This window comes from Vidua chalybeata, chromosome 25, assembly GCF_026979565.1.
Source record: "Vidua chalybeata isolate OUT-0048 chromosome 25, bVidCha1 merged haplotype, whole genome shotgun sequence".
NCBI lineage: Eukaryota > Metazoa > Chordata > Aves > Passeriformes > Viduidae > Vidua > Vidua chalybeata.
In genome coordinates this window covers 3,073,064-3,089,139 of record NC_071554.1, presented here as the reverse complement: position 1 = coordinate 3,089,139, position 16,076 = coordinate 3,073,064, and the positions used below count along the sequence as shown (strand labels likewise).

The following is a 16,076-nucleotide window of genomic DNA, read 5'->3' as shown; positions in this document are numbered from 1 at the left end:
CAGCCAGGCTGGGAGAGCTGGGGGTGCTCACCTGGAGAAGAAAAGGCTCCACAAGGAGCTCAGAGCCCCTTGCAGGGCCTAAAGGAAAAAGCTGAGGACAGAGTTTTTAACAGGGCCTGTTGTGATAGGACAAAGAGTGATGGTTTTATGCTAAAAGAGGGGAGATGTAGATCAGATATAGGGAAGAAGTCTTTTACATTGAGGCTGGTAAAACCTGTGGCTGAAAGCAGCTGGTCTCCTGAGGGAACTGGGAGGACACATGTGGCTCCCCATTTTCCTTGCACATAGAAACTGAGAGAACTGGTTCAGAAAGATCTGGCTGAAAACTTCCCTCTCACTCCCTGTGCCTGCACTGCCTGACTTGGCCATTCCCATCTCTGTCCCTGTTGGGAGGGATCTTAAAGCCCATCTCATTCCACCCTGCCATGGCAGGGACCCCTCCCACTATCCCAGGGTGTTCCAAGCCCCGTCCAACCTGGCCTTGGACACTTCCAGTGATCCAGGGGCAGCCACAGCTTCTCTGGGCATCCTGTGTCAGGGCCCCATCACCCTTACAGGGAGGAATTCCTTCTTATATCTGATCTAATTCTCTCCTCTTTTAGCTTAAAAACATTCCCCCTAACCTGTCACTGTGTGAAAGAGGTGACACTGTCTGCAGGGTGGTGGCTCAGATGCTGGCACTGAAGTGTGAACTCTGTGGCTGGAAACTCTGTGTGACCCTGCTGCCAGTGGCACCTCAGCCCCAGGAAAATCCAGCACTGCCAGACACAAACGGCTCCCAGTGGACAGATTAAAGGTCTTGTAATCCAATTCTGTGGAGGACCAACCTCCAGCCATTCCCAGCATCAGCTCCATAAACCAGGACACTGTCTGGCCCCACAGATTTCAATCAGAATGTCCAGGGACTGCCTTTGCCTCCTGCCAGGATCCAGTTACACCCCCTGAGCTCTGGGAGGGAATGCTCAGGCTTTCACAAACAGGAAGGTGATGGTGTGAGGAACTGCTGCTTGAGGAGGGACAGCTGCTGGCACAGCCACAGGCTTCCCAAGGGGATATCTGGGCAGAGGTTTCAGCTGCTGCCCAGGAAGGACTGGATGAAGACAACCTCAGACCCCTCCTTCCCTAAGTGTAAGCCTTGGGAAGGAATGTGGGAGCTTCCTGCTCCTGAACTTTTGCATGAAGTTATTTTATATTACCTACTCTGGAGCAACAACTTCCCCGTGGAGCAGCAGCTCCTGCTCAGGAGGGAGCCTGGGATCAGTGGGAAGCACAAGGGACTGCAGCTCTGCAGAGGAAGCGAGGCTCAAGTTTGTGAAGAGCCAAGGCTGCTCTCTCTGGAACTTTTTTTTTCAAGTGGTGGTTCTCAAAAAGGGGAACAAACAACACAAAGAAACCTCCCCACTCACTGCCTGCCCTTCTGCAAAGGCCTTTTTTGGGCAGGGCTGGCCCTCGGCTTCATTTGTAACAAAAGAATTGGCCAGAACCTGGTACTTTTGACTGTACTTCTGTGGTGGGTCCTCTTCAGTGCTCCTGGGAGCCCCCAGCCTGAGAAATCCTGCAGGACACTGAGCAGAGACATGGTCCAGGCTGGGAAGGGAAGGGTTCAGCTGGGGGTAACTGTGCCTTGGGGCCACGGACTCTCTTAAAAGAAGAGGGAGATTCTTGGAACAATCCAAGAGGATCTGCAGGCAGAGAGAGGCTTCCTTAGCCCTTTAACTCACACTGAACAAGGGCATTTGCTGACAGACAAACACCGGGGCCCAAGGAGGAAGGGACACCACGGGGTGGCTTTGAAGGTGGAAGTCCTGCACAAGGTCACTGCTACAAACAGAGCCCGGGAGCACCGGGGACCTCGGGAACTGGAACTTGCCAAGTAGGGGATAAGGGTAGGATTCCTGGCAGGAGGTTTGCAGGAGGGGATTACTGAGAGGGAGCAGGGCTGCACGTTTCACCCCACACCATCCCCAAGGACTGTTATTGGTCTCCTGAAAAACAAAACCAACCAAAAATGGGAGAGGGAGGAGAAACCCAGAGGACACAGTCAGGCCTCTGCCCAGCAGGGGTAAGGTGGTGTCCAGAAATCCTCAAATTCTCAAATCATCAAAGCCCTCGTGCCCAAATCCTTACATAGCCAAGGCAGCTGAAGAAGGGAACGACCAGCTCCATCCTGGCATGGAAAACATCAGGAGCCTCCCACACAAGGCTTAAACAAAAGTCTGATCCCTGGAAACGCTCTGCCATCCTCCTGGGGGCAACTCCTCCCCACTCACAGAGGCAACCAAACTGTGTAAAATTAACCTGGTGACTCCTGGGAAGGACTCTGCTGCTCCTCCAGTGATCCTGGCTCCCCACAACAGGGGTTACAGACAAATCCCTAGAAAGGGAACCCTGTCATGGGACAGGCAGTGTCACACTGGCACCCCTCGAGCACATTCCAGCAGGTGGCACTCAGAGCATCTTTAGGGTCTAAAATGTGTTTCTCATTTGAAACGGGATGGGGGGAGCCCAAAGCCCATTTCATAAGCACCCATGTCATAAACACCCCTTTGGGAAGATCCAGCACCCCTGAAACAGAGGGAGTTTGGAAATTATGGAGGGTTTTCTCAAGCAAAGCCTGAGGCTGAGGAAGGGAGGAGGCAGATGGTGGCTCACACAGCTGAGCCCCTGTCCTTGTGCTTCACAACATCCTTTTTGATCTGCTTGGCTTTTAACTAACTCGTTTCACAGGGAAAACAAAATATCTTCTTTATGTCAGAGGGCTCAGGTCGGTTTTGGGATGGAGAGAGCAGAGAGGCACCAGCACAGGCACTCCCTCGCACTCCCCGGGCTCCTCCTGCTCCTGGCTCCATCCAGGGCTATGTTGGCAGCAGATCCTGAAAGTTTCTTCAGAAAATAAATTAATTAATACCATTTCTCCACCCTTTCCAGGCACTACAAGCTGCAACTGGCCAGGATCAGCTGATGATGAGCTGTTTGGGCTAAAGATACAAGCTCAGGCAAAAGATGTTCCCAAACTCCACGGAGACTCCCCGATGGCTCTGGTGCTGCTGCAGTTCCAGAGCTATGAGAGGAGCACGGGGAGCCAGCAGGACTTTGCAACCAGGGGAACGTGACACTGGAGAGGAGAACACCTTTAACAGATAAGGAATTACTCAGTTCTGCAGCTTCTACAGAGCAAATCAGCCTTCAGTACAAAAGAGCAGAGGATGCAGCCTCCCCTTCCTGCAGCCCTACACACGCCTCCCAGCAGGGAGGAAAGCTCTGCTCTCAGCAAATTCCAACCAGCTTGGGCTTTGATGGTGGTGAAACCAGGAGACCCTGTCCCAGGCTGTTCCAAACACAGAATCCCACTCTGAGGAACCATCAATAAAGCACCACCTTCCATCAGGGCATGTGGCACTTCTGCTACTTTCAGTAGAAAAGCTGAAAACTCTTTCTAGCTGAATTGTAAAACACAACATTGGTTTCACAACAAGAACCAAGACTTGTTTGCTGCCCTTGGAGTACTCGTGGGATGTGGAAAGTATTCTGTATCGCTGGAATTCCACACTCTTCCCACAGCACACAGGCTGCCCTCCCCTTGCAAGGCACACAAGAAGTGTCTCAGGGCCTGGAAAAGCCTTTGCCTGGTACCTGCTGGGGTTGTTCTGTGCAGGCAGGGAGAACCCGGCTCTCTCCCACCCTCTGGGAAGGTCACACGTGTGGGACACGCTGAGAGAAAGGGATTGTCACATTTTGGGGGTGTCTGTGAACTGCAGCAGGGTTAAAAGCAAAACAAACCCTGTCCAAAACACACCCTGAGCTGTGCGTTACCAACACCCCAGTGAGAGCACACAGGATGAGTGCCTGCTGGAGCAAAGCTCTAGTTTATAATTTAATGTCTATAAAACCATGGCTGCAGCCAGCAGCCACCCCCTCCATGGCTCAGCTGCTCCCTCTGCCAGGGACAGGACCATAACATGGACATCACATGCATCCCAAACATGGAGACTACATCCATCCCCTTCCCAAACATGGACATCACATCCATCCCCTTTCCAAACACAGAGATCCCATCCATCCCCTTCCCAAACATCACACCACAGGGATTGCAGCCACCCCCCACAATGGGAATACGATATTTTGTCCTGTTCCACTCAGATGCTATTTTAATGAGCTTTTTTCTCCTCACTCTGTCCCTGTGGAGACGTCAGGGGTCCCCTCCTGGGCCCCAAAGACAACCACTGACCCCAGTGCTGGTGTTCTCTGCCCAGTGCTGGTGCAGAGCCATCACCTCCCCCTCTCACAGCAGTCCTGGCACATTCCCAATCCATATCCAAGCCAGCCCGGGCTGTCCAGTGAAATCCACCTCTCTGACAGCGAGGGGATCAGTTCTGCCACATCTCAGGAGCACAGTGTCCTCAGCTCGTTCGGCATTCCCAGAGCAGCTCTGCCCACCCCGAGCCTTCAAGCACAAAGAGAGATAAACCCCCTCCTTTTCTCCTTTTCTGTATCCAAAGGGGTGATGTTTCCCAGCTGTGCTCTCCAGGACTGGCAAGGGAAGGACCTGAATTTCCCGCTGCAGTTGGGAAACCCTTCCTGCCTCAGAGCTGCAATGAGATCAGCAGGAGCTGCTGCAATGCCTCTGCTCCCACTGCTGGGAGGCTGCCCCAGGCACACACAGAGGGAATTTCCTAAGGGAGAAGGAAAAGGACTCCAGGCAAGGCAGGAATTCTTAGATAGCTGGGACTCCCCTCCCTGGATGGTCCCCACCACGTGGCAGCCCTGGCATGCAGCACAGTGCAACCAGAGGGAAAACAGCTTTTGCAGCTTCACCTGGAGCTAGGGAAGGAATTTACTGCTCATGTCCAAGCCAGGCTTCACTTCCAAATAAAGCTGAGACTAGTGAAGCCACAGGAGCTTCAGGCAGATTTGTCTGTGTGTGCAGGGAGAATCCCAGTCAGCATCTTGGCCAGCCAGGGGCCCAGCAAACCCTGCCAAGGGCACTCCAAGCTTCCAGTTGCTGGGGTGGATGACCCAGTGACCAAACTCAAACTCTGGCCTCTTCAAAAATCAAATGAGTTCTTCAGGGTCCTCTCCAGTGCCAGCCCTCACCACTGTCACCTCCAAGTACAACACACAGTAACAGATTTTCAGGGTTTTTTTCCTACAATACAAGAGGCTTTCTGGAGACAGAACATGAGGCAGCTTCTACGAACTCACCAGGGGATGGCAATGGCAGAGAAGAAACCAGAGTGGTTTGGATGGGTCAGGGACCATGTGGGAGGGCTGCTGGAACAGACTCTGCTACATTCCTCATGTGCAAGTGCTGTAAACTGACCCCTCTTCAATTATTCGTTAGTCTGCAGCTCATCAGAGACTCTGCTCCTCAGACAGGCATTTATTTGTGTTTTTTAAGAGATCAGAAGCTGCTGTTCGCCATAGCCCAGCCCTGCCAAGGACACAGAGCAAAGGCTCTGCCAGGAACAGGCCAGGCAGCTGTCAGGCACTGCTGGAGCAACAAACCCCCTCGATTCCTTCAGCTGACAAGGCAGAGCAGCCAGTTTGAACTCAGAGCTTTACCAGTGACAGGATGGAAAAGCCAAATGTTAAGAGTGGCCACAGCTGCTGCCCAGTCCCTGCAGCATCAGGGAAATTTCCAGGCAGCACCACAGCACACTGGAGATGTTCTGCTCCCACGTCCTGCCCAGCCAAGGGGCCAGTCTGGCCAGAACACCGCTGGCTGGGAGCCCCAGGAGAGGGGCAGTGGGCTGAGAAGGGATTTGCTGAGGTACCTGTCTCTTCCCACATCTCCACAGCTTTCCAGGTCCTGGAGGAACCAGCAGCAGCTGTGCAAACATATGCAGAGCAGAGCACTCACTTGTTTGTTTTGAAGCCCTTCACATTAAGAGGCTGTGATTAGTGGTGTCCAGCACTGGATCACACCACTGGATGTGGGTCCTGTCCTGCTCTCAGCCTGGAGCTCGAGGGCAGGGCTGGCCTGAGAGCCCTCCCTCACCTGGACACACAGGCCAGGTTGGACAGGGCTTGGATCAACCTGGGATAGTGGAAGGTGGCCCTGCCCAGGACTCCTTCATGCAGGGAAGGACTTGTCTGCAAGCTTTACCTGGTCAGGATAAAACAATAGGAGCTACACAGATCTGGGGAAAAGCCTCATTTCTCCCTGTGCTACACTGCCCCAGCCAGGCTCAGCCTGGAGCACCTCCTGCCTGGTGCCTGTGGCCCTCGCTCCAGTCTCAAAGGTCCCTTTTTATGGTGCAGAGCTCAGTTCTTCCCTTCCCTACCTCTCCCTGTGCTCTGTGATTATCACCCCAGAACAAGCTGATCAGGACCCTCAGCCCGTTCCTCAGAGAGAGTGTGGGCACACTCAGCACTGCAATTCCACTCCTCTGCTTTTCATGAAGTGATTTAACTAATTGGGTGTTGTACTTCCATGTACAATTCCTCATGCTCGGCACCTTCAGGGAACACAGGCTCACCCCTCAGCCAAGCTGGCTGCACAGCAGGCTGAAAAACCCCAGTCATGAGAGGCTCCATTTTCCCACTGAATTCAGTTGCTGTTCCCCTGAACAAGGACCAATTTCACCCAACCAGGCAATTAAAATTTGGAGAACACAGGAGAGAATGAGGTTCTGTACCCAGAGAGGCTTTTAATCACCACCACCAAAGAGGATGAGAAAAAAATCCATCCTTGTACCCATCCTGCATTGGATCAGCAGCCTGGTATTAGGGATGTGGCCATGATTAGCCCTGTTTTCAGTGCAAATTCAAAACACAGCCTCATCCCATCCACAGTGAGCACTGACTCTTCCCCAGCCCTAACCAGCACAAGGATCTTGCAGACATTCCCCAGGTAAACACACTGAGGAATGGGGCCTGCAGGGACTTGTGTGCCACAACTGTTCTTGAAAGGTAGAAAACACAAGAGCTTGTGAAATGCACCAGCTGTCCTAGGTAGGAAGCTGAGCAGGAGCTACAAAAGCAGCAAGAAAGTACCAGAACAGGGCCAGCCTGGCCCAAACCATGCTCTTGCTACCTCTGCAGTGACCTCGAGTTTCAGGTGAGATGGCGACGGAGGCATCACACTCCAGCAATCTCACAGCACCAGCTGTGAGCTTCCCGACTCTTTTGAGGAACTCTTGGATTTCCTCCTTTTCAGAGAGTCTTTGGTTATGGCCCAGGCATATGAGGACTGTACTTTGGTAGCATCCTGCTGGCAGGGCAAGGAAGGGACAGGGCTGCCGCGTGGGCGTTGAGCAATCGCCGCTGTCGCCGCTTCAGGTTATTTTTAGCAGAGATCACAGAATGAGCTGCAAAAGGATAGCACAAACCTGGAAAAAGGTGCCTCTTTCCCTTGCAGCTCTCCACACACAGCACAGAAGGGTGTGGGAGGGAGCCTGAGCAACCTTCAATGTGAGAATAGTCACCTCGGATGGTGACGGCCACTTGCTTCTCCTCCTGGGGTAGAGCCAGAGCCAGGAGCTGCTGCTGATGTCTACCCACAGAAAGAGCTGAAACACACAGATATTCTGGGTGCTGCCTGTTCCCCCATCTGCAGCATCTCAGGGCAGAGCTTGCCCTCAAGTTGAAGGTATGTGTTTACAGGAGGGATTTCATTTGTGCTGGTAGCAAACATACCTTGTACAAACTTGGAAAACGCCACCGAGGTTATTTCAGGAGCACGCAGCAGAGCTTTGGGTGCTCAAAAGTTACCCAAAATGGGATTGTCAGACACTGCTCACAGGCGTTTTGGCCACGGGGCCTCAGGAAAGTGGAAAGCAGGAAACCTACAGCAGCACAGGGCTCTTGAGGCTTCCCTGCTCTGGGATGTTGGAGAACTTGCCCCCTGCTCCGCTTCAGCTTGGACTGCACGTCCATGTCCCACAGACCAGGGAACCTCAATTGCTTTTTGGCTTCTATCTCATGATCTTTCTGTGGAATCCCACCTACAGATGGAATCAGCCAGGGTTTGTCTCAGTGATGTCCTTCAAAGAGAAAAAAATCCTAAACGATTTTTAAAGCAACATCCATCAGCAGCATTTAGGGAAGGGCAGTTTAGCCAAGTGTTTGAAGATGAAAGAGGCAAAGTCTCAATCCTTAGAAACCCAGCTGGAATCCAACCAGAACACAAGATTCCTTTTTTCCCCATGCCAGAGATGTAGACACAGTGAAGAGTCGTTAACCCACTGTTCTCAGGGGAGGGAAGTGCAAATTCCATTGACCTGAATTCATCTGACCCAAAGTTTTCTTTGCAAGCCACTGAAGAAGTGCCAGGCCAGCTCCAGAGTGGGACAGAGAGGCAGAACAGGTAGGGGAGATGCACTGGCACTGCTAGAAATCCACAAACATCCCAGAGAAAAAAAAATGGCTGAAATGTAGACAACTGGGGTTTAGGTTTAAATGTCTTTCACTAAAAATACAACGTAACCAGATGGAAAAACAACTCAGCAAGCCCCCAGAGCCTTTGGCAGGGCCAATGATTCAGAGAGAGAAGCTGCCACAGGGCCCTCGCTGAGGGTACAGAGCTCCTGACAACCTGCTTGGGAAGGTTGCCCAGGGCAAGTCCAAAGTGTTGTGCCATTCTCCACGGTCAGAGCATGGCAGGATCAGAAAAGGCAATCCTGAAGGGATTATGATTTCACGGCACTGACATGGCTCTCCTGCTCTGCAGTGAGGGCAGGGCAGAGGAATGGGCACAATCAGGAAACACCCATGGGGATAGCATCATGCTGGTCCTGTACCTGGGGAGGGCTCACAGCACACAGATCAAGTCCTTCCACACCACACTGCTCGTGTGTGGAGCAGGGTGAGCTTTAGGTGTCTCAAGAAGGAGTAGCAGGTTCAGATCTCTGCCCAAAACACAGGAGACAGCAGCTCAGGTCTTTCTGTCATTCCCAGCTGACGCTAATGGGGATGCAGAGGGCAACTTGGCAGAAGTGGAGCTTCTCCCAGCCTCACCAAGGCAAGAGAATAAACAGATACCAGACGCTCAGCAAGGGAAGGGCAGCTGTGCCAAAACCACCAAATACTCTTGTACCTCTCATCCCAGCTGGCAAGATCAAACCACAGAGAGAGGCATAAACACAGCACCGAAACACCCCAGGGGTTCTCACTTCTCGCCCTCAGCTAAAGCCCCACTCCAGCTCCTGAGTGCTGGACCGAGGTGGCCCTTTGGAAAACCTTCCAGGTAAGTTTGGATGACCAAAGGGGCAGGAAGACAGGGGTTTATCTTTCCTCTTCCCCGTCTCCAGTCCCTTGCACTCCCATGTGCATTCCTGCAAATTTATAGAGCAGCAGCTTTACAGGGTTTAAAAATAACCATCCCCATCCTGCTCCCGAGTCAGCTCACACCCGCCACGCTCAGAGGGACCTGCAGAGGTAACCTGGGGCATTTTTTTACCTTGAATGGAGGATTCCCACCTTCTTCTGGCGCTGGCTGCCCATTCTGCAAAGCAAGAGAACCCGCTATTAGCACATGCTAGGCATGGGATTGCTCCTCATGTCCCTCACAAAACCTGGGAGGTGGCTTTGGGAGCCCCTCACGTGGGACAAATAGGGCAGGGTGCCACTTTGGATATGGTACAAGGTGGTTGAACATTTCCCCATACACCAGACTCTTGTCTTTTAACTTGTTTAAAAGAAAGTCTCTCACCCAGAGAGTCTCTCCAGACTTTCCCCCAAATGAAATTGGGGCTCCTTATCCACCCAGTATTGCTCATGGGGCAAACAGCACCAGCGAGGATCCCTGGGGTGCTCGGTGCAGATTCCCACCACGTGCTGCAGATGCTGCTGCATCCCACCCCTCCTGCACCGCTGCTCCGGGACTGCTGGTAGCAGCAGGCAGGAGCTGCAGCCGAAGAGTTAACAATCATCATGCTGTGACATCAGCTTTAACCGGAGCGTTTATCAGTTATTTATCACCCTATCGCACCTGATAGCTGCAGGAAATCTGCCCCACCCGCCTGGGTCCAGGTCCAGCCCCCGCACAAAGTCATAGCAGGTGACCTGAGCCACCCGGAGTGGCAGCAGCCGGTCACCCCGGGCTGAACCGAGCAGGGATCAGGTTCAGACGGCACCGGCACCGCCTAAGGAAGCCGGGCGAGCAAAAGTGGGTGGGATTTCATTGAGACACAGATACCCAGAGCAGGATAAGCACGTACAGGAGGTTTTCTGCAGACTGTGGAGAAAAACAAGGGCAAGAAGACTTTGCTTTGACATCTGTTTGCACTGCAGTCTCAGGCTCCAAAAATCATGGCATTCCTCTCCTCCTCTGAAAGAACAAGGGCAGTTTATTCTTTCCTTTTCAGAAGTTATGGGCCAAGTGAAGAGTTGTAGTGCCAGTGGGTTCGAGCCTCAGATCCTCAGTGGAATGACTGGGTTCTAGAGCCTTTCAGGAACTGACAGAAACGAAGCCAACTCCTTCCCCGGAGCAGCAAGGATCCATTGAGATGATTAACCTGACTTCTTCCTCAGGTCTCCACTGCACTGAAATATTTACATCTGTATGGATCCGATTTGAGCTCCACAACTCACCTTAGTTCCAAAGTAGTTTCAGCCAACGACTGAAAGCAGGCCCCAGCAGCCCCACGCACAAGTTCTCCCAGAGGAATGCTGCCCTGGTGTTTACACAGAGCCCTCGGTGCCATTTGCACGGAAAATAGCTGAGCAGTGAAGTAAGAATTTGTGTTTATGAACAGCCCCCACAACGCAGGGGGAGCCACAGCACTGAGATAACCAGACTTGGAAACAGGCTGATGTGTACTGGCTCAGCTGTCACCCATCCACAGCTCATAACTGGCTGCTAATCCAAACCACAGCTCGGGGAGGGCTGGTTTTCTCTCAGACAGCTTAAGAAGCAGAATTTCTGTGTTGGACAGAGGCAAACAGTGCCTGGCTCTTGGTCTGGAGAGCAGATGCACAAGGCATTTGTCAGGAGAGGGGTGAGTGGATGCAGGGGGTGTCCAACCCCTCAGCTTCAAGGGTGAGCTGGGAGACACCAGGTGATACCTCCAGAACCACCAGAATTTTGAGGGCTGAGTTTTATCAGCTCCCTGAAAAGGAAAACTTGTCCTTGTGCTGCTGACAGAAACCCATCCTACCTGGGATGGAAGAGATGGGAAAAGAAAGAGCAGTGTCCATGCCAGGGAGGTTGCCTGGGCATGCAGCTCCCATGGAGGTCTTAGGGTGATGAAGCTACTGATGAAACAGTTCCTTTCTCTGGCTGACAGAAGTCAGATGTGTGAGCAGAGAATTGCAGTGTTTAGAGCCAAGTGCTCTCCTTCCACCCCAGAGCAAAACCAGTCCTTATTCCCTCATATGGAATTGGAGGGCCATTTGTATATGTTTCAGATGGAAACAGCTCCAGACTCATCACCTCCCGAGATAAAATATGGCCACTCAGCACGTCATGAGCAGGGCCGAAATACTTTGTGGGTTTCTTGGGTTGACATTTGCCTCTTTAAAATGCTTTATTTCTGCCCTGCCCCTGCACACGACACACAGCGGGGAGCAGGTGCAGCTGCCCTCCCACAGCACTCTGGGACTGCAAAGGAGCCTCCCAAATGTCCCAACTCCCAAGATCTCCCTCCTGCAGCAACCAGGCAACGTCTGCTGCAGGAGAGAGGCACAGCTCCTCCCTGGGGTGCCCAGGGCAGTGAGGAGCTCACCCAGGCTGTGTCAGAGCAGGGCTTGGGCTACTGATGAGGCAGCCACACGAGGCTCACCGGGAGCCCGCAGCCTGTCCTTGCAGCTGCCCTGCTCAGGGGTGAGTGGAAACGGGGATTAGAGCTCTAATCTGATGGGCACGTGGAGCAGCAGCCCAGCAGCCAGGGCACCTCTGGGCGACCGACCGCTCCAGCTGCCCCAGAGCTGACATAAACCCCTCCTGAGCACACGAGTTTCCTTAATTGCACACAGAAAAGTATCCTGGAAAACAAGTGTGCTCAGTTACGCAACTGCCAGCCTGGCTGAACTTGGGAGATATTTATCTTAGGACATCTTGCACTTTAAATCCTTTTAATTCCGCATAATCCGCAGCACAGGGAGCATTTTCCAGAGCAGGCCAGTGTGCTCTAATGTGAAACCAGGACGAGGTGCATCCTGGCAGGACCATGGGGACGGGTCCCAGTCCTGCTCTGTGGTTACACCACCAGCTCAAGGCATCCCGGGTTATGGACAGCTCTGCCTGCCAAAGCAGCCTGCTGCTGTTCCTGCATCCTTATGCTTTGAACAGCCACTTTTCAGGTGCCCCAAAACACCTCACAAGGACCAGGTACCCAGAGCTGCTCTTTCACCCAACTCTGATGAGCCATGAAACATTCAAGGAAGGAGCAGAGGAAGAAACCCTTCACCCCAGAGCTCCTGCTAGTTTGACACAAGAACAAGGCTGTTTAAATTATTACCATTAAGTGGAATTTATGGATCTTGCCTATTGCAGTTCAGAGAAAGGAAATAATTCTTCAAGAATAGAGATCTCCAAAGGAACTCTGGTAGCCCAAACAGGAGTCTCTGCACAAGGCATATCAGAGATGACATCCACTCCGCTGTCTCCCTTCTCTCTTGATCGTAGTTTGCATAGCGCAAGCTACCATGCTTGAGAAAAGAGTTATTCATGAGTAGCTCCTGCTCAGTAAAGGGTGATACATATATACAGGCAAAAATAATTAGCTTGAAGTGGTGGAGTTTGGTGTAATCCCACGTCAGTTGCATTGTTGTAGGTTTGTGTAATGAAAGAAGAATTTGAAGCAAAGCGGAGCCCTGATGACAGATCCACCGCTATGGGGATGAAGTCATGGAATCAAAGAAACACAGGATGGTTTGAGATGGAAAGGACCTTAAAGCCCACCCCATTCCCCCTGCCATGGCACCCTGCCACCTTCCACTGTCCCAGGCTGCTCCAAGCCCTGTCCAACCTGGCCTTGGGCACTGCCAGGGATCCAGGGGCAGCTGTGCCAGGGCCTGCCCACCCTCACAGGGAAGCATTTCTGTGTCACTCAGCTCCATTCTCCAGCATTTGTACTCCGCCCCAGCTACGTTTTTCTACTACAATAAGCAATATTTGGAATAATATAAGCAGAAGAGAGAATGGCAAGTGTAAAAAAAGCAGGAGCAATGATTATAAAGCTCAGACTCCAGGACAGAGGGACTTGGCTCCTGCCAGGAGCAGTTCAAGCTCCCATTGCCACCCACTCCCACGCATTTCCGTGGCATGGCTGAGCTCTGCTGGGCCGGGACAAGGGGCACCACTTGGCCACTTCTCCTGGAACACAGTGGAAAAACCCCAAATCCCTCAACAATAGGACTGATGCCTCCACCAGCACGGTGACAGCACCTCTGCTCTATGACTCAGAAAGCAAAGGTCGGAGGAAGCCGGTTTCTAACCTGGATGGCAGCGATCCCAGGGCAATTTACGTAACCGGTGTTCCAGAAACGTCTCCTTGCTTTCTCAGTGGTGCCACCTCTCCCAGGAGGGGTGAAAACTTCCCCCTTGGGCCCCTCCCCTTGGCGATTTTAGCCTCAAAGCGCGAAACTCCTCCCAAGCCCCTCTGCTGCTGGACCTCAGGGAGCTCTCTAACATCTGACCCAGGTGTGAAGATGAAGAACACCTGTATTATTTTCCTCGCTGTAATTAAGAGTGTGTACTTATCATTTTAAACCAAAGGGAGGCAAATTGCTAAGTCCCACTTGAGATCCTGAGACGCAAAAAACCTGATCTGCTGAAATCCCACCTGCACGTGGTGCCTGACCCTGACCCCGAGCTGCGGCCAAGGTGAGACGAGGGAAGGGAGAGCCAGAGGCTCCCTCCAGTCTCAGTTTCCGAGTAACGCAGCCGGTCCTCCTGCGATGAGGAAATCAGTGCCTGCCGCTGCCCGGAGCCCGCAGCTGACCCGGTGACAGCAGCCCGGACCCCCCGGCCATTTCCGCTCGGAAGCGATTCCGTGGCGCTGACACAGCGCCCGGCGGCACCGGGACACCGGGATTAGGCACTGAATGGAGCCTCGCCCGCGGTTTCCCCTGCCCTGGGCACCGGCATTCGTTTCCTCCCATTATGAGTCGAGTGGCGTTTCCTGGCTTTTCAGGCATCTCCCTTCTTAGGAAGGGAGAAACCACAAATAAAAAGCCCTGTCTCCCAGCAATAACCCACGGCCTGGCTCTGGGCACATGACGTGATCTGGGAATCGCCGCAGGACTTCCCTCCTCTCCCAGCCTGGAGCACAAACTCCTGCTCATTGCTCCGGCGATGTTTCAGAGCAGGGGCTTTTCACCCACCGCACCTCCGTGCCAGGTGTTCGGCCCAGGCAGAGCCTCCCACCTCACGGGGTCTCCAGGAGAAGCTGTGCCATACCTGGCTGATGAAAATTAGGAAACCTCACCTCGAATGGCCAGTGCCTCCCTGCAGTGGGAGCGGGGGGGGAGGGAAACGCTGCCTCTGCTCGAAGCACAGACCTCTGAAGAGGCAATTTTAAACAGGAATGAGCAAATCTGACCAATTAACCACGGAGACATCCCCAGGTATGATAATGGAGTATGACAGCATGGAATCCAGGAAAGCACCAGGGTCTGTGAAACACCTGGGACAAAATCCCCACTTTCCCTCTGCTTTCTGCTGGTTCCAGTTTGAGTGAGATGTTTAACTGAAGAGTGCCAGAGCACAGTGCCTCAGCCGGCTGTTCTGCTGTGGGTGACAACTGCTGCAAGCTGTCCCTTCCTTCGGAAATGGCTGTGCCAGCTTGCAGATGTGGACAGGGGATGAGCTCCATCCTGCACATCTGGCTTGGGGGTCTCAATAAGGAGGAAAAGAGCCAAGAGGGAGGGAAGAGCAGAGTCCAGCAAAGTGACACCGGAGCGTGGTCGGAGTTGGCGGCGCAGGCCTTTGCGAGAAGACAGCGCTGGGAGGGTGAGGGAGAAAACCCCCAAAATTGAGATTTTTATTCCCTGGGCCTTCAGCCGGGTCCACTTTCCTCTGTACCCGGGAGATTTGGGAGCGCTGCCTGCACTCCCCGAACGATCACAGCCCGCACGGGCAGCAGCGAGCCCGGCGGCCCCAGGTGCCCCGAGCACAGCCCCGGGCGCGCACAGCGAGCCCCGCAGCAGCCCCGGAGCGGTGCCGGAGCGGCCCCGGCAGCGCCGGGCTCCGGCAGCCGCGCTCCCCAGCCGCGGGGCGCGGCTCGGGCCGGGCGGCATCGCGGCCGCCACTCCGCGGGGTCCCGCCGGGCGCTCCTTTGTTCGGCGGAGCCCCCCGCCCCGGAGCCCCCCCGGCCGTGCCCGCTCACCTCCGTGTCCAGATGCACCAACTCCATGTCGGGCCAGGGCTCGGCCAGCTGGGCAAGCGGCATCGCTGCCGGCGGGTGCCCGCGCCGGGCTGGCTCCGAGCGCCGCCGGGCTGGGCACCCACCGGCTCCGGGCCGGGGCGGGGCGGGGCGGGGGGCGGGCGGGAGGCACCGGGGAGGGGCTGCGGGGATCCTCCGCCCGGAGCATCCGGCAAACCCAGCCCGGCGTGCGGCGGCTGCGGGAGCGGATCGGAGCGTGGAATTGCGGAGTCGTTCGGGTTGGGAAAGCTCCCCGCGACAGCATCGAGTCCCGCCATTCCCCCAACACCGGCCCGAGGCCACCACTAACCCGTGTTGCCAAGTGCCACATCCGCACGGCTTTTAAATCCCTCGAGGGATAGTGACTCAACCTGGGCAGCGTGTTTCAATGCCTGACCACCCTTTTGGTGAAGAAATATTTCTCAATATCCAACATAAACCTCCCCCGAGGCAGTTTGAGGCCGTTCCCTCTCCTCCTGTCCCTGTTCTCTGGAAGCAGAGCCCGACCCCCTGGCTGTCCCCTCCTGTCCAACCAATTGGTTTTTTACAGTTACAAATAAATAACTTCTGAAGTGTTGAAAAGTTACAGTAGAAAATCAAGTCTTCTTCTTGAAGGCCGCAGTGAAAGGTTCATGGGCAATGTCCAGATTAAGGCCTATGGAGAGCATGGGGACAGAAGTGCTGCTGCTTCCACCACTGCCAGGTCTGTTGGGATGCAGGAAATCCATCGTATTTCATTACACAGAGACAGACAGGCTGCCTCAGGAC

The 16,076-nt window shown here is 53.9% G+C and overlaps 1 protein-coding gene across 4 annotated transcripts in view; it reads right to left on the bottom strand.

Moving 5' to 3' along the window:
• RPS6KA1 (ribosomal protein S6 kinase A1) overlaps positions 1–15,398 on the bottom strand; it is a 30,833-nt gene extending 15,435 nt beyond the window's left edge. For 3 of the 4 annotated variants that reach the window (XM_053964483.1, XM_053964484.1, XM_053964485.1), the window contains exons 1-2: positions 15,273–15,398; positions 9,401–9,445 (exon numbers count right to left, since the gene is read on the bottom strand). In XM_053964483.1, coding sequence (XP_053820458.1) covers positions 9,401–9,445; positions 15,273–15,335 — 108 coding nt within the window. In that variant the 5' untranslated portion in view covers positions 15,336–15,398. Of the gene's footprint in view, positions 1–9,400; positions 9,446–10,160; positions 10,189–15,272 lie in introns of those variants that run through there. The other variant, XM_053964486.1, reaches the window with a different exon arrangement.
• Between the last annotated feature and the right edge of the window lie 678 nt (positions 15,399–16,076).